This window comes from Hippocampus bargibanti, linkage group LG04 (genome assembly GCF_051943395.1).
Source record: "Hippocampus bargibanti isolate YZ-2025 linkage group LG04, ASM5194339v1, whole genome shotgun sequence".
Classification (NCBI taxonomy): Eukaryota; Metazoa; Chordata; class Actinopteri; order Syngnathiformes; family Syngnathidae; genus Hippocampus; species Hippocampus bargibanti.
This window is the reverse complement of record NC_142737.1, coordinates 32,678,053-32,701,402: the sequence shown is the minus strand read 5'-3', so window position 1 is coordinate 32,701,402 and position 23,350 is coordinate 32,678,053. Positions and strand designations below refer to the sequence as shown.

At 42.8% G+C, this 23,350-nt stretch overlaps 2 protein-coding genes across 7 annotated transcripts in view; one reads left to right on the top strand and one right to left on the bottom strand.

Moving 5' to 3' along the window:
* Positions 1-18,324, top strand: part of camk2b1 (calcium/calmodulin dependent protein kinase II beta 1) — a 26,104-nt gene extending 7,780 nt beyond the window's left edge. The window contains exons 6-19 of one of the 6 annotated variants that reach the window (XM_088995261.1): positions 1,276-1,348; positions 3,759-3,861; positions 3,934-4,017; positions 4,102-4,196; positions 5,215-5,337; positions 5,422-5,505; positions 5,616-5,658; positions 5,814-5,851; positions 12,640-12,684; positions 12,860-12,908; positions 12,984-13,059; positions 13,150-13,244; positions 13,322-13,558; positions 15,194-18,324. In XM_088995261.1, the coding sequence (XP_088851387.1) occupies positions 1,276-1,348; positions 3,759-3,861; positions 3,934-4,017; positions 4,102-4,196; positions 5,215-5,337; positions 5,422-5,505; positions 5,616-5,658; positions 5,814-5,851; positions 12,640-12,684; positions 12,860-12,908; positions 12,984-13,059; positions 13,150-13,244; positions 13,322-13,554 (1,141 nt within the window). In that variant the 3' untranslated portion in view covers positions 13,555-13,558; positions 15,194-18,324. Of the gene's footprint in view, positions 1-1,275; positions 1,349-3,758; positions 3,862-3,933; positions 4,197-5,214; positions 5,338-5,421; positions 5,506-5,615; positions 5,659-5,813; positions 5,852-11,791; positions 11,825-12,639; positions 12,685-12,859; positions 12,909-12,983; positions 13,060-13,149; positions 13,245-13,321; positions 13,559-15,193 lie in introns of all 6 variants that reach the window. The other 5 variants (XM_088995262.1, XM_088995258.1, XM_088995259.1 and 2 more) reach the window with 5 other exon arrangements.
* On the bottom strand, positions 17,582-23,350 carry LOC148899780 (retinol dehydrogenase 14). The gene is made up of 4 exons (XM_088995321.1): positions 23,038-23,350; positions 20,949-21,191; positions 18,805-19,107; positions 17,582-18,738 (listed from the first exon to the last, which is right to left on the bottom strand). Exons 1-4 carry the CDS (start codon positions 23,156-23,158, stop codon positions 18,479-18,481), a joined length of 927 nt encoding a protein of 308 aa, XP_088851447.1. The 5' UTR covers positions 23,159-23,350; the 3' UTR covers positions 17,582-18,478.

Sequence of the window (23,350 nt, the reverse complement as noted above, 5' to 3'; positions counted from 1 at the left end):
CCTGCTTCTGTTGCTGTTGCAATATCACAATTACTAGGTTGTACAACCCAGAGCTCCTTGAGACACTATGCGAAAAGCTGTCCATTCCATCAAGCCATCAACGACGATCACAAAGGTCAATAAAACGACTTTATTATACGGTATTGTTAATTTTTTTCATTGCAATACCATAGTACATTTATGATACATAAAATAAGGTATATTGTGTATAGTTTTATGGCTTATTGAGTTGAAAATGATGTTTTATGTGGACCTGGGAACGGATTATTCTCATTTTAATGGTTTCCTATGGGAAATTAATTTTTGGGATACACACTTTTCGCCTTAGACACACTTTAAATGCTAGATTTTTGGTGGAAACCGGAATTGGACGAGAACCGAGACGTTTGAAAAAGCGCCGTTGGACTGTCGTTAAAAGCGGCAAAGCCAAAAGGACACGTTGGCGAGTCGGCTTGTCGTTGTCGACTTTCAATCAAATGTCACGTTTGAGCGCAGCGGCCGCCTGGCGTCGGGCATCAAGGCCGCTTCCCTCGGCGCCACCTGCCAGCTCCCTCCGAGAGCGGCGGGAAGTGGGACCTTAATTAGCGCCCATAATTAGCCTGAATCGCACCCCCCGGAAGGAACTCTTCTCCATCGTGACGTGTCCTGCCGCTTGATGCTTGACACACTTAAATCTGTGCCAGGGTTTTTGTCATTGTCGCTCCAAATACAGGAACACATTTCCGTTCTGACCAGGTGGTCGGTCGTAAGTCGAAATCCATTCAAAATGTTGAATAGAGACTCGGAGGCTAAATGGCTCGCAAACTACCCCCCTCTGGTGCCATCACACGGTCGATTGCTGCGCGAGTGTATGACATGCTGGCTGGCGGGCCAAAATTGTCGTACGCGTTGCCTGCCTGCCTGCTCGCGCGTTGCGTTGCCTGGCGTAGAATTACAATTTTGGAAAATTTGATCTGGAGGTCGTGGTCGTAAGTTGAGCCGGTCGTAAGTCGGATGTTACCTGTATTGAGTTTTAGGACGACATTAACATGATGTCTGACATTTAGTCTGATGTAACACTAGTTCTTCTCTCAACTTATCAGCAATGGTGGTCCTCACTCCTTACATGAAGTTATCCGGACCTCACAAAATCTTTCAAACAGGAATGTGTGTGTGTGTGTGTGTGTGTGTGTGTGTGTGTGTGTGTGTGTGTGTGTGTGTGTGTGTGTGTGTGTGTGTGTGTGTGTGTGTGTGTGTGTGTGTGTGTGTGTGTGTGTGTGTGTTTTTTCCACGCAGCCACTGCATCCAGCAGATCGTGGAAGCCGTTCTTCACTGCCATCAAATGGGTGTTGTGCACCGCGACCTGAAGGTGAGTGTTTGATTATTTTTCATGTTATATAGGGAGCCGTATAAAAAAAGATATTTTATATTTTTTATTATTTTTTTGACATGAGGAATTCGTTTGACACGTAATTTACATTATTTTTGCTACTAAATTATTATTTTTTAAAACAACCCGGCTTTTACAGCCGGCTCCTAATAGGGAGTTGTATAAATTAAAAAAATGATATATTGTACTTTTTTTTTTTTTTACGTGAGAAATTCATTTTACATATAATTTACATTATTTTTGGCACTAAATTAATTTATTAAAAAAAACAAACCGGCTCTTATAGAGAGCCGACTCCTAATAGGGAGCCGTTATTTTTGGTACTGAATTAATTTATTTAAAAAAAAACAACCGGCTCTTATAGCCGGCTCCTAATAGGGAGTTGTATAAATAAAAAAAAAAGATATATTGTACTTTTTTTTTACATGAGAAATTCATTTTACATATAATTGACATTATTTTTGGCACTAAATTCATTAAAAAAAACAAACCGGCTCTTATAGATGGCTCCAAATAGAGAGCCGACTCCTAATAGGGAGCCGTATAAATTAAAAAATGATATATTGTATTTTTTTTTTCTTACACGAGAAATTCGTTTCACATATAATTTACATTATTTTTGGTACTAAATTAATTAAAAAAAAAAAAAAACGCACCGGCTCTTATAGCCGGCTCCTAATAGGGAGTTGTATAAATTAAAAAATGATATATTGTATTTTTTTTTTTTCTTACACGAGAAATTCGTTTCACATATAATTTACATTATTTTTGGTACTAAATTAATTTATTTAAAAAAAACCAACCGGCTCTTATAGCCGGCTCCTAATAGGGAGTTGTATAAATAAAAAAAAAAGATATATTGTACTTTTTTTTTTACATGAGAAATTCATTTTACATATAATTGACATTATTTTTGGCACTAAATTCATTGAAAAAAAACAAACCGGCTCTTATAGATGGCTCCAAATAGAGAGCCGACTCCTAATAGGGAGCCGTTATTTTTCGTACTAGATTAATTTATTAAAAAAAAAACAGCCGGCTCTTTTAGAATAAAATTGATTTCTCATGTAAAAAAAAAAGTACAATATATATATATATATATATATATATATATATATATATATATATATATATATATATATATATATATATATATATATATATATATATATATATTCTTTTATTTATACGGCTCCCTATTAGGAGTCGGCTATAATAGCCGGTTCGTGTTTTTTTTTTATACATTTATTTAGTACCAAAAATAAGGTAAATTATATGTAAAACAAATTTCTAATGTAAAAAAAAAAATACAATATATTATTATTATTTTTTTTATACGGCTCCCTATTAGGAGCCGGTTTGTTTGTTTTTTTAAATAAATTAATTTAGTACTCAAAATAATGTAAATTATATGTTAAACGAATTTCTCATGTAAAAAAAAGTACAATATATCATTTTTTATGTACATGCCCACTGTATATGTATATGTATATTTTTGCAACAATGTTCCTTGTTTTGTCTGCTGAAGCGTGATGATTTTGACAATTATTAACATTCCATACTGTGTATTAAAAGACAACCGATGTCACTTTTTATTCAAATGCAAATAAAAATGACTTCACGCAAAGACGTCTTGCATTGCTTGTGAATCCAAACAATGGCTTCACATTCGGAGAATATGCTTTCTTGTTACACATCCAGTTATGAATATGATTCAAAGACACTGTAGTTCTGAAGAGGAAAGCATACATGTTTGCAATCAATTAAAGAATTATATGTGCCATTTTGAGGCAACATTAGGGGAACATCTCTCACCCAAAAAAAAGAGAGGCACAAAATGGCGAGCTCATGGCCAGCTCCGTTTCTTTTATGGCGCTTGGATGCCCTCTTTTGGCGGCTTTTGGTAATGCAGTTCGGCGCAGGATCGGATATATCGATAGTCCGGTTATATCGACATTTTTTCCAACTCCCGAGATTATCGATATAACGAGACTTTACTGTAATTTAGTACCCAAAAGAATGTAAATTATATGTCAAACGAATTCCTCATAAAAAAAATAGATTGTACTTTTTTTTTTTACATGAGAAATTCGTTTTACATATAATTTACATTATTTTTGGTAGTAAATTAATTTATAAAAAAAAAAAAAACGCACCGGCTCTTATAGCTGACTCCTAATAGGGAGCCGACTCCTAATAGGGAGCCGTATAAATAAAAAAAAATGATATATTGTGCTTATTTATTTTTTTTTACACAAGAAATTCGTTTTACATATAATATACGTTATTTTTGGGACTAAATGAATTGATTAAAAAAACAAACAAACTGAAGAGCCATTTGGGAGCCGAAAGAGCCGTAATTCCTATCACCCCTTTCGACCCCTCCCAGCCGGAGAACCTGCTCCTGGCCAGCAAATGCAAGAACGCGGCGCTCAAGCTGGCCGACTTTGGCCTGGCCATCGAGGTGCAGGGCGAGCAGCAGGCCTGGTTTGGTGAGTCCACGCCCCCACAAACATGGCCGCACTTTGCTCGTTTGCGACCCCACCCTGACCCTCCTCGCGCAGGTTTTGCCGGCACGCCGGGGTACCTGTCCCCCGAAGTTCTGAAGAAGGAGGCCTACGGCAAGGCGGTGGACGTCTGGGCCTGCGGTGAGCTGGGCGTCGCCCGTCCAAGGCGGAAGGGGGCGGCGCTTCTCACTTGCCCCTCCCCTCCCCTTTTTTTTGGGTTGCCAGGGGTGATCTTGTACATCCTGCTGGTGGGCTACCCCCCCTTCTGGGACGAGGACCAGCACAAGCTGTACCAGCAGATCAAGGCTGGGGCCTACGATGTGAGAACGCCGCCTCGTTTGTCTTATGATATTAATAATCACAATCAGAATCATAATAGTAATTAATAATAATAGTAAGAATAATCGTAATAATAGTAATTATAATAGTAATAATAATACTACTAATACTACTATTAATACTATTACTATGACTAATACTACGACTAATACTACTACTAATAATAATAATAATAATAATAATACATTTCATTTAGAAGCGTCTTTCAAAACTCTCAAGGACACTTTGCAGTCACAGGATATTTTTTTTGCGTGTGGGTGAGCAGCGGCAGCCACATGCGCCAGCGTTCACTCAACCCCGAAGTAACTCAAATAGATAGAAATCAAGCTAGCTAGCTAATTGATAGATAATAAATAGGAATTAGATAGCCAGATAGCCAACAGCTAGCCAGCTAATAGCTAGCCAGCTAGCTAATGGATAGCTAATAAATAGGTAATAGATAGCTACACAGCTTACAGTAGCCAGCTAGACAGCTAATAGCTAGCCAGCTAGCTAATGGATAGCTAATAAATAGGTAATAGCTACACAGCTTACAGTAGCCAGCTAGACAGCTAATAGCTAGCCAGCTAGCTAATGGATAGCTAATAAATAGGTAATAGATAGCTACACAGCTTACAGTAGCCAGCTAGACAGCTAATAGCTAGCCAGCTAGCTAATGTATAGCTAATAAATAGGTAATAGCTACACAGCTTACAGTAGCCAGCTAGACAGCTAATAGCTAGCCAGCTAGCTAATGGATAACTAATAAATAGGTAATAGCTACACAGCTTACAGTAGCCAGCTAGCCATCTAATAGCTAGCCAGCTAGCTAATGGATAGCTAATAAATAGGTAATAGATAGCTACACAGCTTACAGTAGCCAGCTAGACAGCTAATAGCTAGCCAGCTAGCTAATGGATAGCTAATAAATAGGTAATAGATAGCTACACAGCTTACAGTACCCAGCTAGACAGCTAATAGCTAGCCAGCTAGCTAATAAATAGCTAATCGTCCTTTCAGTTCCCGTCTCCAGAGTGGGACACGGTGACCCCGGAAGCCAAAAACCTGATCAACCAGATGCTGACCATCAACCCGTCCAAGAGGATCACCGCCCAGGAGGCCCTCAAGCACCCGTGGGTCTGCGTGAGTGTCGCCCCGCCGCCGGCCGCTCGCCCGCCTGCCTTCGCTAGCCCGCCTTGGCCCCATTGTGCCCTTGTGTTGTCATAGCAACGCTCCACGGTGGCGTCCATGATGCACAGGCAGGAGACGGTGGAGTGCCTGAAGAAGTTCAACGCCAGGAGGAAGCTCAAGGTCTGCACGACGCCCACTCTTGTCCTCGCCCGACGCCCTCTTTTCTCCTCGCCCGATTTACATTTCCCGAGGAATTTGTTTCCAATCTGACCTTTGCCCCCCCCCCACAGGGCGCCATCCTCACCACCATGTTGGTCTCTCGGAATTTCTCCGGTAAGTCGCAGCGTTTGTCTTGGAGAGGATCCCGTTTCTCCTTTTGGGACCAATCCCAAACCCGTCAATGTCGGGGGGGGGTCGGAGGTCAGGGGTCAAGGGGTGGGGTCTGGTCCTGTTGGCTCAGTTTCTCCACCTTGTTTTTGTTTTGGCAGCGGCCAAGACTTTGCTCAACAAGAAGGCCGACGTCAAGGTAAGGACTCTCCTTCTGTCTCCCCCTCACACCGCTAATAGCTAGCTAGCTAGCTAGCTAATGGATAACTAATAGCTAACTAGCGAGATAAATAATAGATAACTTAGATAGTTAGCTAGATAGTTGAATAACTCAAATAGGTAGAAAGTTAGCTAGCTGGCTAATAGATAACTAATAGATAGCTAGCTAGCTAATATATAACTCATAGATAATTAGCTTGATAGTTGAATAACTCAAATAGGTAGAAAGTTATCGGGCTAACAAACAGATAAGTGCTAGATATCCAGCTAGATAGATAATAGATAACTCATAGCTAGATAATTGAATAACTCAAATAGGTAGATAGTTAGCTATCCAGCTAATAGATAACTAATAGCTAGCTAATAGATAACTCATAGATTGTTACCTAGATAGTTGAATAACTCAAATGGGTAGAAAGTTAGCTAGCTGGCTAATAGATAGCAAGATAGCTAGCTAATAGATAACTCATAGATAGTTAGCTAGATAGTTGAATAACTCAAATAGGTAGATAGTTAGCTATCTAGCTAACAGATGACTAATAGATAGCTAGCCAGATAGTTAATAGATAACTCATAGATTGTTACCTAGATAGTTGAATAACTCAAATGGGTAGAAAGTTAGCTAGCTAGCTAATAGATAACTAATAGATAGCAAGATAGCTAGCTAATTGATAACTCATAGATAGTTAGCTAGATCGTTGAATAACTCAAATAGGTCGAATGTTAGCTACCTAATAGATAACTAATAGATAGCTAGGTCGATAGCTAATAGATAACTCCTAGATTGTTAGCTAGATAGTTGAAGAACTCAAATTGGTCGAAAATTAGCTAGGTAGCTCGCTAATAGATAACTAATATATAGCTAATAGATAACTCATAGATAGTTAGCTAGATAGTTGAATAACTCAAATATGTAGAAAGTTAGATGGATAACTAATAGATAGCTAGGTAGCTCGCTAATAGATAACTAATATATAGCTAATAGATAACTCATAGATAGTTAGCTAGATCGTTAATTGGTCGAATGTTAGCTACCTAATAGATAACTAATAGATAGCTAGGTCGATAGCTAATAGATAACTCATAGATTGTTAGCTAGATAGTTGAATAACTCAAATAGGTAGATAGTTAGCTATCTAGCTAATAGATAACTAATAGATAGCTAATAGATAACTCATAGATAGTTAGCTAGATAGTTGAATAACTCAAATATGTAGAAAGTTAGATGGATAACTAAGAGATAGCTAGGTAGCTCGCTAATAGATAACTAATATATAGCTAATAGATAACTCATATATAGTTAGCTAGATAGTTGAATAACTCAAATAGGTAGATAGTTAGCTATTTAGCTAATAGATAACTAATAGATAGCTAGCCAGATAGTTAATAGATAACTCATAGATTGTTACCTAGATAGTCGAATAACTCAAATGGGTAGAAAGTTAGCTAGCTAGCTAATAGATAACTAATAGATAGCAAGATAGCTAGCTAATTGATAACTCATAGATAGTTAGCTAGATCGTTGAATAACTCAAATAGGTCGAATGTTAGCTACATAATAGATAACTAATAGATAGCTAGGTCGATAGCTAATAGATAACTAATATATAGCTAATAGATAACTCATAGATAGTTAGCTAGATAGTTGAATAACTCAAATATGTAGAAAGTTAGATGGATAACTAATAGATAGCTAGGTAGCTCGCTAATAGATAACTAATATATAGCTAATAGATAACTCATAGATAGTTAGCTAGATCGTTAATAGGTCGAATGTTAGCTACCTAATAGATAACTAATAGATAGCTAGGTCGATATCTAATAGATAACTCATAGATTGTTAGCTAGATAGTTGAATAACTCAAATAGGTAGATAGTTAGCTATCTAGCTAATAGATAACTAATAGATAGCTAATAGATAACTCATAGATAGTTAGCTAGATAGTTGAATAACTCAAATATGTAGAACGTTAGATGGATAACTAATAGATAGCTAGGTAGCTCGCTAATAGATAACTAGTATATAGCTAATAGATAACTCATAGATAGTTAGCTAGATAGTTGAATAACTCAAATAGGTAGATAGTTAGCTATCTAGCTAATAGATAACTAATAGATAGCTAGCCAGATGGTTAATAGATAACTCATAGATTGTTACCTAGATAGTCGAATAACTCAAATGGGTAGAACGTTAGCTAGCTAGCTAATAGATAACTAATAGATAGCAAGATAGCTAGCTAATAGATAACTCATAGATAGTTAGCTAGATCGTTGAATAACTCAAATAGGTCGAATGTTAGCTACCTAATAGATAACTAATAGATAGCTAGGTCGATAGCTAATAGATAACTCATAGATTGTTAGCTAGATAGTTGAAGAACTCAAATTGATCGAAAATTAGCTAGGTAGCTCGCTAATAGATAACTAATATATAGCTAATAGATAACTCATAGATAGTTAGCTAGATAGTTGAATAACTCAAATATGTAGAAAGTTAGATGGATAACTAATAGATAGCTAGGTAGCTCGCTAATAGATAACTAATATATAGCTAATAGATAACTCATAGATAGTTAGCTAGATCGTTAATAGGTCGAATGTTAGCTACCTAATAGATAACTAATAGATAACTAATAGATAGCTAGGTCGATAGCTAATAGATAACTCATAGATTGTTAGCTAGATAGTTGAATAACTCAAATAGGTAGATAGTTCCTTTCATCACTTTGCTGCTGTGAAATGTAAATTTCTCCACTGTGAGACTAATAAAGGCATATCCAATATCCAATCCAATAGTTAGCTATCTAGCTAATAGATAACTAATAGATAGCTAATAGATAACTCATAGATAGTTAGCTAGATAGTTGAATAACTCAAATATGTAGAAAGTTAGATGGATAACTAATAGATAGCTAGGTAGCTCGCTAATAGATAACTAATATATAGCTAATAGATAACTCATAGATAGTTAGCTAGATAGTTGAATAACTCAAATAGGTAGATAGTTAGCTATCTAGCTAATAGATAACTAATAGATAGCTAGCCAGATAGTTAATAGATAACTCATAGATTGTTACCTAGATAGTCGAATAACTCAAATGGGTAGAACGTTAGCTAGCTAGCTAATAGATAACTAATAGATAGCAAGATAGCTAGCTAATAGATAACTCATAGATTGTTAGCTACATATTTGAATAACTCAAATAGGTAGAAAGTTAGCTAGCTAGCTAATAGATAGCTATTTAGAAAGCTAGCCAGCCAGATAGCTAATAGATAGTAAATAGCTCACTAGCTATGTAGCCAGCTGGATAGCCCCCTCGTTTCCTATCTCAAGTGAGCAACATGATGTCAACAAACCGGGAACATTGCGGCAAATTAGTGACGCCGACTAGCCAAAAAATGTCGCTTGGACGGACATCTTGAACGCATGCCTCTTAACCTTTAAGGAAGACCCCTTGCCCCCCGCCCACACACACAAAAAACTATTCTATTTTATTTAGCGAGCTGGCTAATTCTGTACACCGCGGGTGTCCAAGGCGAGGCCCGGGGGCCAAATCTGGCCCGCCACATTATTTTATTCGGCCTGCCAAAACAAATCAAACTTGGGAAATTCCAAGCTCATCTATCAAGCTAGCTAGCAACACAGCTAGCTGTCTTTCTGTTTATCTAGCTAGCTAGCTAGACAGCTCAGTCCACGTTGCCATCCGCTGAGACCCTCGCCGATCTCCCGGCGGGCTTCCAGGAATAGCTGGCGCTGGCGGACCCTGGAGACTGGGATGCCCAAAATAGAGGCCACGGTCGCCTAGCAACAGGCTCCTTTTACCCGCTCCAGTCCGTCCTTCCTTACCTCCTTCCTTCCTTCCCTACTTCGTTCATTCCTTCCTTCCTTCCCTCCTTCCTTCCTTACCTCCTTCCTTCCCTCCTTCCCTCCTTCCTTCCCTCATTCCCTCCTTCCTTCCCTCATTCCCTCCTTCCTTCCTTCCCTCATTCCCTCTTTCCTTCATTCATTCCTTCCCTCATTCCCTCCTTCCTTCCTTCCCTCATTCCCTCCTTCCTTCCTTCCCTCATTCCCTCCTTCCTTCCTTCCTTCCCTCATTCCCTCCTTCCTTACCTCCTTCGTTCATTCCTTCACTCCCTCATTCCTTCCTTCCCTCATTCCCTCCTTCCTTCCTTCCTTCCTTCATTCCTTCCTTCCTTCCTTCCCTCATTCCCTCCTTCCTTCCTTCCTTCCTTCCTTCCTTCCTTCCCTCCTTCCTTCCCTCATTCCCTCCTTCCTTCCTTACCTACTTCGTTCATTCCTTCACTCCTTCCCTCCTTCCTTCCTTTACCTCCTTCCTTCCCTCATTCCCTCCTTCCTTCCTTCCCTCATTCCCTCCTTCCTTCCCTCATTCCCTCCTTCCTTCCTTCCCTCATTCCCTCTTTCCTTCATTCATTCCTTCCCTCATTCCCTCCTTCCTTCCTTCCCTCATTCCCTCCTTCCTTCCTTCCCTCATTCCCTCCTTCCTTCCCTCATTCCCTCCTTCCTTACCTCCTTCGTTCATTCCTTCACTCCCTCATTCCTTCCTTCCCTCATTCCCTCATTCCTTCCTTCCTTCCTTCATTCCTTCCTTCCTTCCTTCCCTCATTCCTTCCTTCCTTCCTTCCTTCCCTCATTCCCTCCTTCCTTCCTTACCTACTTCGTTCATTCCTTCACTCCTTCCCTCCTTCCTTCCTTACCTCCTTCGTTCCTTCCTTCCCTCATTCCCTCCTTCCTTCCTTCCCTCATTCCCTCCTTCCTTCCCTCATTCCCTCCTTCCTTCCTTCCCTCATTCCCTCTTTCCTTCATTCATTCCTTCCCTCATTCCCTCCTTCCTTCCTTCCCTCATTCCCTCCTTCCTTCCTTCCCTCATTCCCTCCTTCCTTCCCTCATTCCCTCCTTCCTTCCTTCCCTCATTCCCTCTTTCCTTCATTCATTCCTTCCCTCATTCCCTCCTTCCTTCCTTCCCCCATTCCCTCCTTCCTTCCCTCATTCCCTCTTCCTTCCTTCCCTTCCCTCCTTCCTTACCTCCTCGTTCATTCCTTCACTCCTTCGTTCATTCCTTCCCTCACTCCTTCCTCCTTCCTTCCTTCATTCCTTCCTTCCTTCCTTCCCTCATTCCCTCCTCCTTCCTTCATTCATCACTCCTTCCCTCCTTCCTTCCTTACCTCCTTCGTTCCTTCCTTCCCTCATTCCCTCCTTCCTTCCCTCATTCCCTCCTTCCCTCATTCCCTCTTTCCTTCATTCATTCCTTCCCTCCTTCCCTCCTTCCTTCCTTCCCTCATTCCCTCCTTCCTTCCCTCATTCCCTCCTTCCTTCCTTCCCTCATTCACTCCTTCCTTACCTCCTTCGTTCATTCCTTCACTCCCTTCCTCCTTCCCTCATTCCCTCCTTCCTTCCTTCCTTCATTCCTTCCTTCCTTCCTTCATTCATTCCCTCCTTCCTTCCTTCCCTCCTTCCCTCCTTCCTTCACTCCTTCCTTCCTTCCTTCCTTCATTCCTTCCTTCCTTCCTTCCTTCCTTCCTTCCTTCCTTCCTTCCTTCCTTTCCTTCCTTCCTTCCTTCCTTCCTTCATTCCCTCCTTCCTTCCCTTTTCTCCTTTTCTTCTGCTGTCGTGTTCCTTCCCAACTTGCAGCATGAAAGTTTCCTGCCACTTTTGTTTTCCTTCACGACTTTCGCACTTGAGCTTTCATTCGGCATTGACACGTTGGGGGGGGGGGGGGGGGGCATTGTTGTTGTTTTTTTCCTCCTCCGGGGGGGGGTGGGGGGCAGGTGAGGGTTGATTCTGTCTGTCAAAGTGCCGCCATTTCATGGCTTACTTTCTATGTGCATCCCTTTTTTATCTCATCCATCGGTGCCCCCCATTGTTATCCATCCACACATCCGTCCACCCGTCCGAGGACAGAAACGCAAGTCCAGCTCCACGGTGCAGTCCATGGTGAGCCTTGCAGTTTGTCCTCCATTTTGCTTTTTCTTTGTGCTCCATTTTGCCTTTGTCGCCCAAATCAAGCCCCCCCCCCCCCAAAAAAAAAAGAAATAAATAAAATAAAATAAAAATAAGCCGCCCTCCTTCGCAGTCCAAAAGATGGTGGCGTATGTCTGTATTATACTGCCTCCTGGTGGCCGTGTGTTGCAGTGAGCACCTGGATGGGTAGCCACGCCCACTGAATGGAGTCCCATTGGACACATGTGTTTATCGACACCCCAAAATAGATGCTAAATGTGGTTAGCACGGCACGTGACAATCGCCCCCCCCCCCCCCCAAATGCTTGCTTGTTAACGGTGCTCCTAGGAAACACGCCTTCACCTGCTCTGGTATTTATTGACCCTCCTAAACAACAACAACACACCCCCTTGACCCCTGACCCCTCTATGCCTTTGCATTTCAGTCTGCATGTCAGCGATAATTGGGGGGGGGGGGGGGGTGTTGCCAGGTCATGGCAGACACGCGTTTGGCCTTTAGGCGGGAGAGGTCGTGCACATGACAAGTAGCCATCTTGCTTGAAACACTGACATAAAAGTGGGTGTAATCAGTGCCTGGAATGCAAAGTGCACCCCCAAACGGAATGGTGTACTCAGTGTACTCATGTACTTCTTATGGACTCGGATGGATTGTCCTTCTTGTCCACTAACATCTCGTCTCTTTCTCTTCTACTTCCTGGTTGTTGTTGTTTGGCCCCGCCCCTTTTTTCCCCCCTGCACTTCTCACATCTTCTTCTGCAACCCCCCCCCCCCTCCCTCGCTTGGTTCCAGGAGCCTCAGACCACCGTCATCCATAACCCGACGGATGGGACCAAGGTAGGCTCCTCCCCCTGACCCCCTTTAGTCCCGCCCCCCCCAACCACCATTTGCTTTTTTTTCACCACTTTTCATCTGCGATTCGTTTGCGCCATCAAGTCCACCTGCAATTTCCGCTTTGCCGCCGTCTGCGTGTTGCCGTGACGACGTTTGAATGTTAGCGTGTCATCGTCAGGAATCATCGGACAGCAGCAACGCCACGGTGGAAGATGAAGATGTCAAAGGTGAGACCGCCGCCCGATGATCCTACACGGGCGGTGCCATTTTGAACCAAAATGGCGGCACCTGGGCGGTTGCAGCCCGCAAACAGGAAATCATCAAGGTGACGGAGCAGCTGATCGAGGCCCTCAACAACGGAGACTTTGAGGCTTACGCGTGAGTCGTCGTCGTGGGGGGCAGGGAGGGGGGGGGGGGGGGTGTTTCCCACGTTGCACCTTCCGGGACCTGACGCCGCTCTTTTCTCAGCAAGATCTGCGACCCCGGTTTGACCTCCTTTGAACCCGAGGCGCTAGGCAACCTGGTGGAAGGAATGGACTTTCACCGCTTCTACTTTGACAACCGTAAGAGTCGCCACCCGTCGATTCGCCATGTTTTTTTTTTTTTGGTTCTGACGGGAGGGCGTGGTCTGGCGCTCCAGTGCTGTCGAAAAACCACGCCCCCATCCACACCACCATCTTGAACCCGCACGTGCACCTGATGGGCGAGGACGGCGCCTGCGTGGCCTACGTCCGCCTGACGCAGTTCGTGGACGGGCGGGGTCACCCGCGTTCCAGCCAGTCGGAGGAAACGCGGGTGTGGCACCGCCGCGACGCCAGGTGGCACAACGTCCACTTCCACTGCTCGGGGGCACCCGCCGCCCCGTTGCAGTAGTCGGGTAGGCCTAGCTATTTGCTATCTATTAGCTAGCTAGCTAGCTAGCTAGCTGTTTAACTGGCTGGATGGACGGACAGTTGACTATTAACTATCTATTAGCTAGCTAGCTGCTAACTACTGGCTGATAGATAGATAGCTGGCTATCTGTTAGCTAGCTAGCTAGCTTTCCATCTATTTCCTGTGACTGTAAAGTGACCTTGAGAGTTTTGAAAGGCGCTTGGAAATCAAATGGATTATTATTATTATCTAGCTAGCTAGCAATTTTCTGTCTATTAGCTATCTAACTAGCTGGCTATCTATCTATCTATCTATCTATCTATCTAGCTATTTTCTGTCTATTAGCTATCTAACTAATTAGCTGGCTATCTAGCTATCTATCTTGCCAGCTATCTAGCTAGCTATCAATTAACTAGCTATTAGCTGTCTAGCTAGCTTTCTATCTATTTGAGTTCTTCCAGGTTGAGTGAACGCTGGCGCGTGTGGCTGCCGCTGCTCACCCACAGGAACAACTAAAATATTACAATCTATGTAGCTATTTTTCTATCTATTAGCTGTCTAGATAGCTAGCTATTTGGCTGTTTAGCTGGCTGGATGGACGGATAGTTGGCTATCTATTAACTATCTATTAGCTAGCTAGCTGCTATCTACTGGCTGATAGATAGATAGCTGGCTATGTGTTAGCTAGCTAGTTAGCTTTCCATCTATTTCCTGTGACTGTAAAGTGACCTTGACAGTTTTGAAAGGCGCTTGGAAATCAAATGGATTATTATTATTATCTAGCTAGCTAGCAATATTCTGTCTATTAGCTATCTAACTAGCTGGCTATCTATCTATCTAGCTATTTTCTGTCTATTAGCTATCTAACTAATTAGCTGGCTATCTAGCTAGCTATCTATCTTGCCAGCTATCTAGCTAGCTATCAATTAACTAGCTATTAGCTGTCTAGCTAGCTTTCTATCTATTTGAGTTCTTCCAGGTTGAGTGAACGCTGGCGCATGTGGCTGCCGCTGCTCACCCACAGGAAAAACTAAAATATTACAAGCTAGGTAGCTATTTTTCTATCTATTAGCTGTCTAGCTGGCTATCTATTAGCTGTCTAGATAGCTAGCTATTTGGCTGTTTAGCTGGCTGGATGGACGGATAGTTGGCTATCTATTAACTATCTATTAGCTAGCTAGCAGCTATCTACTGGCTGATAGATAGATAGATAGATAGATAGATAGATAGATAGATAGATAGATAGATAGATAGATAGATAGATAGATTAGCTGGCTATCTATTAGCTAGCTTTCTAGCTTTCCATCTAGTTCCTTTGACTGTAAAGTGACCTTGAGAGTTTTGAAAGGCGCTTCGAAATCAAATTATTATTATTATTATTATCTAGCTAGCTAGCAATTCTGTCTATTAGCTATCTAACTAGCTGGCTATCTATCTTATCTAGCTATTTTCTTTCTATTAGCTAGCTAACTAACTAGCTGGCTCTCTAGCTAGCTATCTATCTTGCCAGCTATCGAGCTAGCTATTTAGCTAGCTGTCTATTAATTAGCTATTAGCTATCTTAGCACCTGGGAATGGATTATTCTCATTTTTAATGATTTTTTTAAGGACAATAACTGTTTGTTTTTTTGTCTGACAGGTGTTGCGGGAACGGGAGGCGGAGTCCAAAATCCAACGGGTACGCCCGAGAGCCGACTTGTGTCAGTCCACTGGAAACAAGGTGTCAAGTTTCTTCTTCCGACATTTAGGATCGCGTAATTGTCGTTGAGACGCATGCTAAGCTATTACGTGGATGAACGGTCGCCGTGGTGATGCTGCGACTTTTATCTTTGGGATGGCAATGTTGCTTTTTCAATTTGAAGCGGTGATGGCATCTCAATATGGAGAGTGCTTTTTTTTGGGGGGGGTGGGGGAGGGGCAAGGAGGCGGGGCTATCGAGGAAATTCCAAAGATAGCTTTTTGTACAAATGTCAATCACGCTCACTGGCCAATCAAGCCACCAGGCGGCGGTTTTTCCTTTTCACCACTGAACGATGGTGCGTTCACTTGCAACCCGAAACACCCCCGTTACCCTTCTTTCCTCCCTCCTCGCTCCCCCATTTTCACTCTGTACTATACAACGGCGCCTTTGTGCTCTTTGTTCGTATTCGCTTGTGCTACTTTTTGTTGCTTCAAATAAATTGGTAATAAAGCTAGCTAGCGAGCGAGCGGGCGTCTATTATCACATCGCAATAAAATGCGTTGCGTGATATGCATGCCAATATTTGTGGGCAACACGCCGATAATCCTTCATTTCAGAACAATAATAATAATACATTTGATTTCTAAGCGCCTTTCAAAACTCTCAAGGTCACTTTACAGTCACCGGATAAGTTTTTCTTTGGGTGAGCAGCGGCAGCCACATGCGCCAGCGTTCACTCCACCCGGTATAACTCAAATAGAAAGAAAGCTAGCTAGCAAGCTAATAAATAGCTAATAGATAGCCAGCTAGCTAATAGATAGCCAATAGATAGCTAGCTAATAGATAGCTAATAGATATCCAGCCAGCTAATAGCTAGCTAGCAGGATAGATAGCCAACAGATATCCAGATAGCTAGTTAGATAGCTAATAGATAGCTCACAGCCAGCTCGCTAGCTAATAGATAGCGAATAGATAGCTAATAAATAGCCAGCCAGCTAGCTAATAGATATCCAGCCAGCTAATAGATAGGTAGCTAGCTGGATAGATGGCCAATAAATAGCCAGCTAGCTAGCTAATAGATAGCTAATACTTATTAGCCAGCTAATATATAGCTAGCTAGCTGGATAGATAGCCAACAGATATCCAGCTAGCTAATTAGATAGCTCACAGATAGCCAGCTATCTAGCTAGATAGATAGCGAATAGATAGCTAATAAATAGCCAGCCAGGTAGCTAATAGATAACTAATAGATATCCAGCCAGCTAATAGATAGCTAGCTAGCTGGATAGATGGCCAATAAATAGCCAGCTAGCTAGCTAATAGATAGCTAATAGATATTAGCCAGCTAATATATAGCTAGCTAGCTGGATAGATAGCCAATAGATAGCCAGCTAGCTAATATATAGCTAATATATATCCAGCCAGCTAATAGATAGCTAGCTAGCTGGATAGATATCCAATAGATAGCCAGATAGCTAGATATATAGCTAATAGATGGCCAGTTCAAATGTGGTGCGTTGAATTAAATTGAAGAAACTACCAGCCGAACACGTCTACTCTGCTCTGTTTGTTTGTCATCCAAGACTTGTGGTGCGTTCAGGTTCGAGAATAGCGCGCGACTTCTTAACACTCTAGGCTCTTTGGAAAGCATTGTCTAACTGAATGAGCAGGGTCAAACACTTGCCAACGTTTCTGTGTTGCTACACTTGAACCCTGTCAAAATGCGATAGAAGTGATTGTGATTGGCTAAAGGGTAGAGTCATGTGTCATGGTAAGCCAATCAGAGCTAGTGTTTTCACACACACCGGAACAGCGTGTCAATAGTCACTGTAGATAGCTAATAGATAGCCTTTTCGCCTTACAAATTCATGAGAATCTAATCTTGGCATACTTTTCGGCGGATGAACCAAACCACACGAAGCGCCACGGTGGCTGGCAGACGACTTTTCCACACCCCCTTTCATTGAGTGTCGACGTGGCTTGTTATCGAGTGGAGTACTTTTGCTATTATGAGAGCGAAAAAGAGCCCAACACAGGCTAGTAATAAGCCAAAGAGGACATAAAAGAAAATGACAATCGAGCAGAAGAAGATCATCAAAAAACACCAACAAGGTGTGCATTTGTGTGACTTAGCTGTCCCAGTACGCTAAGTTGCTACGTGTGGCTAAGGGCGTTACTGCGTTGTCTAAGCAACGGTCTCAGGCGGTAGAAGAGGTTGAAAAACCTCTGTTGATTTGGATGAACGAAAAGCAGCTAGCGGAGGACAGTGTGAGTGAGGGTATTATCGCCTAGAAAGCACGGCAACTTGACTCGGAGAGGCAACGACATCAACGACCATCACAAAAGTCAATAAAACCACTTTATTATACAGTACAGTTTATTTCTTAAATTATAATAACAATAGCACATTTATGATACATAAAATAAGGTCTATTTTGTGTCATTTTAAGCAGGGATGAGAATTTTCCGCTGCCTTTTTCGCTGTTCATTTCCTGTTTGGGCTTGTGTTGGCGGAAAGCGTCATTTTGATTGGATGATCTTGATTTGGTGTCGAAACAGGTAAACGGTAAAACAGGTAAAAAAAAAAAATCAGGTTGAACGGACCGAAGGATTCGCCTTTGTGGACAGAACAGCTTCTAATTTGATAGATTGTAATTTGCAATGAAACAGTTGAATATCAGTGGCATGTTGACAAGCCTCATGCTAACGTTAGCATCAATAATCTACTGTCAGAGGCAGTATAGCAGGGGAGTCTAATCTATCATATCTATTAGCCAGCTAATAGATATCCAGCCAGCTAATAAATAGCTGGATAGATAGCCAATAGATGGCCAGCCAGCTAGCTAGCTAATAGCTAGCTAGCTAGCGGGATAGATAGTCTTATCTATTATCGATTAGCAGGTAACATCTATAGGTGTTACCTATTAGCTAGCTAGCGAGCGTTCTGTCTATTTGAGTTACTTCCGGGTTGAGTGAACGCTAGCGCGTGTGGCTGCCGCTGCTCACCCCCAGAAAAGCTTATCCTGTGACTGTAAAGTGACCTTGAGAGTTTTGAAAGGCGCTTAGAAATGAAATGGATTATTATTATTGTTATTATTAAAAGAAATTGGATTGCGTTTGCGAATCAAATGAGTTTCGGAAGGGGGGCGGGGCGGTGATTGATCGCTGATCGAACAATTTCAGCGATTGATCCAACCGACAATGCAAGCTGGCACTGGATCCAAAATGGCTCCCGGCGTGCCGTCACGCCAGTTGGACGAGCCTCTCGCTGGCCTCCCACAGCTTCTCGGCCACGGCGGGGTCGCGGGCGAAAGGTCGCAGGGTGGCGGGCCGGCAGTCGGCGAAGTAGCCGCCGCCGTGACGGCCCGCCTCGTCCGACACGGCGCAGTGGATCACCGTCTGGGCGCCCGCCTCGCAGGACGCCGACAGCATCCACGTCAGGACCCCCATCGCGGCTCGGAAGGACCAGGAATAATGGCGCGTCCAATCGCTGCGCACCAAGCCTGGGGAAGGGGCGGGGTCAACCGCCTGTCATTCTGCCAAACCCCGCCCCCGAAAAGAGATCTCACCGGGGTGCACGGCGAAGGAGGCCACGCCCTTCCCTCGCGTGAGGCGGCCGAGATGCTGGCTAAAGTAGACGTTAGCTAGCTTGCTGCGGCAGTACGTGAAGAAGGGCAGCAGGTTGTAGTTGAGGTCGCAAAGGTCAAGCTTCTGGTACTTGTAGCCCGAGCACGTTAGCGTTAGCACGCGGCTGGGGGCGCACTCCTTCAAACGGCCCAGCAGCAGGTTGGTGAGAAGGAAGTGGCCCAGGTGGTTGACGCCCAGGCACGTGCTGAAGCCGTCCTCCGTCCAGTCCAGGACGCCCGGCATGGCTGCGCACATGAAATCAGAATCAGAATCGGAATCGGAATCAGAATCAGAATCCATTTCATTTCCAAGGATATTGCAAAACTCTCATGGTCACTTTGCAGTCACAGGAAATAGATGGAAAGCTAGCTAGCTAGCTAGCTAATAGATAGTTAATACATACCCAACTATCCGTCCATCCAGCTAAACAGCCAAATAGATAGCTAGCTAGACAGTTAATAGATAGCAAATAGCTAGCTACCTAGGCATTCAGCGTTCGCTCAACCCGGAATAACTCAAATAGATAGAAAGCGAGCCAGCTAGCCATATAGCTAGGTAGCTATCCAGCGAGCCAGACAGATAATAGCTCGTTAGCTAGATAGCCATCCAGACAGACAGACAACAGATAGCTAATAGATAGCAAATAGCTAGCTACCTAGGCGTTCAGCGTTCACTCAACCCGGAATAACTCAAATAGATAGAAAGCGAGCCAGCTAGCTAATAGATAGCTAGCCATGTAGCTAGGTAGCTATCCAGCGAGCCAGACAGATAATAGCTCGTTAGCTAGATAGCCATCCAGACAGACAGACAACAGATAGCTAATAGATAGCAAATAGCTAGCTACCTAGGCGTTCAGCGTTCACTCAACCCGGAATAACTCAAATAGATAGAAAGCGAGCCAGCTCGCTAATAGCTAGCTAGCCAGCTAGCCATGTAGCTAGGTAGCTATCCAGCGAGCCAGACAGATAATAGCTAGTTAGCTAGATAGGCATCCAGACAGACAGACAACAGATAGCTAATAGATAGCAAATAGCTAGCTACCTAGGCGTTCACTCAACCCGGAATAACTCAAATAGATAGAAAGCGAGCCAGCTAGCCATATAGCTAGGTAGCTATCCAGCAAGCCAGACAGATAATAGCTAGTTAGCTAGATAGCCATCCAGACAGACAGACAACAGATAGCTAATAGATAGCAAATAGCTAGCTACCTAGGCGTTCAGCGTTCGCTCAACCCGGAATAACTCAAATAGATAGAAAGCGAGCCAGCTAGCTAGCCAGCTAGCCATGTAGCTAGGTAGCTATCCAGCGAGCCAGACAGATAATAGCTAGATAGCCATCCAGACAGAGAGACAACAGATAGCTAATAGATAGCAAATAGCTAGCTACCTAGGCATTCAGCGTTCGCTCAACCCAGAATAACTCAAATAGATAGAAAGCGAGCCAGCTAGCCATATAGCTAGGTAGCTATCCAGCGAGCCAGACAGATATTATAGCTAGTTAGCTAGATAGCCATCCAGACAGAGAGACAACAGATAGCTAATAGATAGCAAATAGCTAGCTACCTAGGCATTCAACGTTCGCTCAACCCGTAATAACTCAAATAGATAGAAAGCGAGCCAGCTAGCTAATAGATAGCTAGCCATGTAGCTAGGTAGCTATCCAGCGAGCCAGACAGATATTATAGCTAGTTAGCTAGATAGCCATCCAGACAGAGAGACAACAGATAGCTAATAGATAGCAAATAGCTAGCTACCTAGGCGTTCACTCAACCCGGAATAACTCAAATAGATAGAAAGCGAGCCAGCTAGCCATATAGCTAGATAGCTATCCAGCGAGCCAGACAGATAATAGCTAATTAGCTAGATAGCCATCCAGACAGACAGACAACAGATAGCTAATAGATAGCAAATAGCTAGCTAACTAGGCGTTCACTCAACCCGGAATAACTCAAATATATGGAAATAGCTAGCTAGCTATATAGATAGCCATATAGCTAGCTAAATAGATGGCCTTGGATGAAACGCCATTTGGAACGGGATGACTCGCATTCCAAAATGGCCGACGAAGGCAGCGCGTCGGCGCCCACCTGCGTTATTGATGAGGATGTCCAGCCTGTCCTCCCGCCGCAGGAAGTCGCGGCAGAAGCGTCGCACCGAGCGCAGGCTGGCCAAGTCCAGTTCCATGCCGACCACCGCCAGGCTGCGTCCGCGCCGTTTGATCTCGCGCAGCGCCGCCGCCGTCCTGTCGGGATCGCGGCACGCCACCACCACGCGGGCGCCCCTGGCGGCCAACGCCACCGCCGTCTCCTTGCCCACGCCCGAACTGCCCCCTAATAATAATAATACATTTCATTTATTAGCAGCTAGCTAGATAGATAGCCATATAGCTAATAGCTAGTCAGTTAGATAGCTATCCGGCGAGCCAGACAGCTAATAGAGAGCTAGCTAGATAGCCATCCAGACATCAGATAGCTAATAGAAAATAAATAGCTATCTAGCTAGGCGTTCAGCGTTCACTCAACCCGGAAGTAACTCAAATAGATAGAAAGCTAGCTAGCTAGCCAGCTATTGGATAGCGAATACATAGCTAATACATAGCCAACAGCTAGACAGCTCACAGTCAGCTAGACAGCTAATAGCTAGCTCGCTAGCTAATGGATAGCAAATAACTAGCAAATATAGATAATAATAATAATAATAAATTTCAGATATGATTATTATTATAGATAGCAAATAGATAGGTAGCCAGCTAGATAGCTAGCTAGCACATGGATAGCTACCAAGGTAGCCAGCTTAATAGCTAGCTAGATAGCCAGCTATTGGATAGCGAATAAATAGCTAATAGATAGCCAACAGCTAGACAGCTAATAGCTAGCTCGCTAGCTAATGGATAGCAAATAAACAGCAAATATAAATAATAATAATACGTTTCAGATAGCCAACAGCTAGCCAGCCAGACAGCCTACAGTATTGTTATTATAGATAGCAAATAGATAGCTACCAAGGTAGCCGGCTTGATAGCTAGCAAGCTAGCCAGCTAGATAGCAATATTATTAGGATTCAATCAAAAGGTTAGCTAGCTAATAGATAGCCAGATAGGGGGGTTTGCGTTTCAGTCATTTAGCCTCCAAGTCTCTACTCAACATTTTGAATGGATTTCGACTTACGACCGTTTCGACTTACACCGTTTGGTCGTAAGTCGGATGTTACCTGTATTCTCCATCAAAGGCCACAAAATATCCTGAAAAATGATTCACTGCCATTCCCCAATTTTTTTTGGGTGCCGATAAAGCGCTGGCCATGGCCTCTGCCAATATTTTTCCCTTCCACAAGGGAGGCAGCATTTCCCTTTTTTCCCATGTTAGCGCTTCAGCTGTTGTTAAAACGCTATATCGACGCATATATATTTTGGTACAGCCGCCCCCATTTCAAGGTCATATAACTCCAGACATATATCACTTAGGAATTAACTCGTTTTTTTCCTGAATAAAGAAGAGAGACTGAGGTTTTTATGTCTTTTATCCGCATTGTCACGCACGCTTTAAGTGATTTATTTGCTTCTGTTTACTTATTTGCTATATATTAGCTATCTAGCTGGCTATCTATTAGCTATCTGGCTATCCAGCTGTCTAGCTAGGTAGCCATTTGCTATCTATTAGCTATCTCTCTGGCTATATATTAGCTATCTAGCTAGCTATTGGCTATCTATCTGACTTGCTATCTAGCTGGCTATCTATTAGCTAGATTTCTATCTATTTGCGTTACTTCCGGGTTGAGTGAACGCTGGCGCGTGTGGCTGCCGCTGCTCACCCACAGAAAAACGTATCCTGCGACTGTAAAGTGACCTTGAGAGTTTTGAACGGCGCTTTGAAATAAAATGTATTATTACTATTATTATTAGCACTATTATTATTACTATTATTATTACTACTACTATTATTATTATTATTATTATTACTATTACTACTACTATTATTACTATTTCTACTATTATTATTACTATTACTACAACTATTTTTATTATTATTATGTATTCATGTTAGCACTGGAGTGGACACATTTTTTGCACGTCTGGCAGTGAATGAGTTAAAAAATCTCGATTGTTTCTGTTTTGTGATATTGTGTGTGTGCACGCGCGTGAGCCCCATCGATAAGCACGCGAACGCGCACGCTTACCGGTAATCAGCACCGTTTTGCCGTCCAGCCGTTTGACGTCGTCGCAGTAGCGTCTCTTTTTCATCCATTTTAAGGCCAAAAAGAAGAGCAAAGAAGCGAGCACCGTGGCAAGAAGGTACATTAATTTTGCTCCACAACAACATCAAAACCAACAAGCCAAATCGACTGTTAGCTCGTTTGTTAGCTCGACTGTTAGCAAGAATTAAACAATAGAATTAAACAATAAAAAGAAGATTTATTGTTAGTCCTTCGCTGTGTCGCCATTTTTGCTTGTTATTTGTTTCTCCATCCTCAATGGTCGTCGATGGATGAA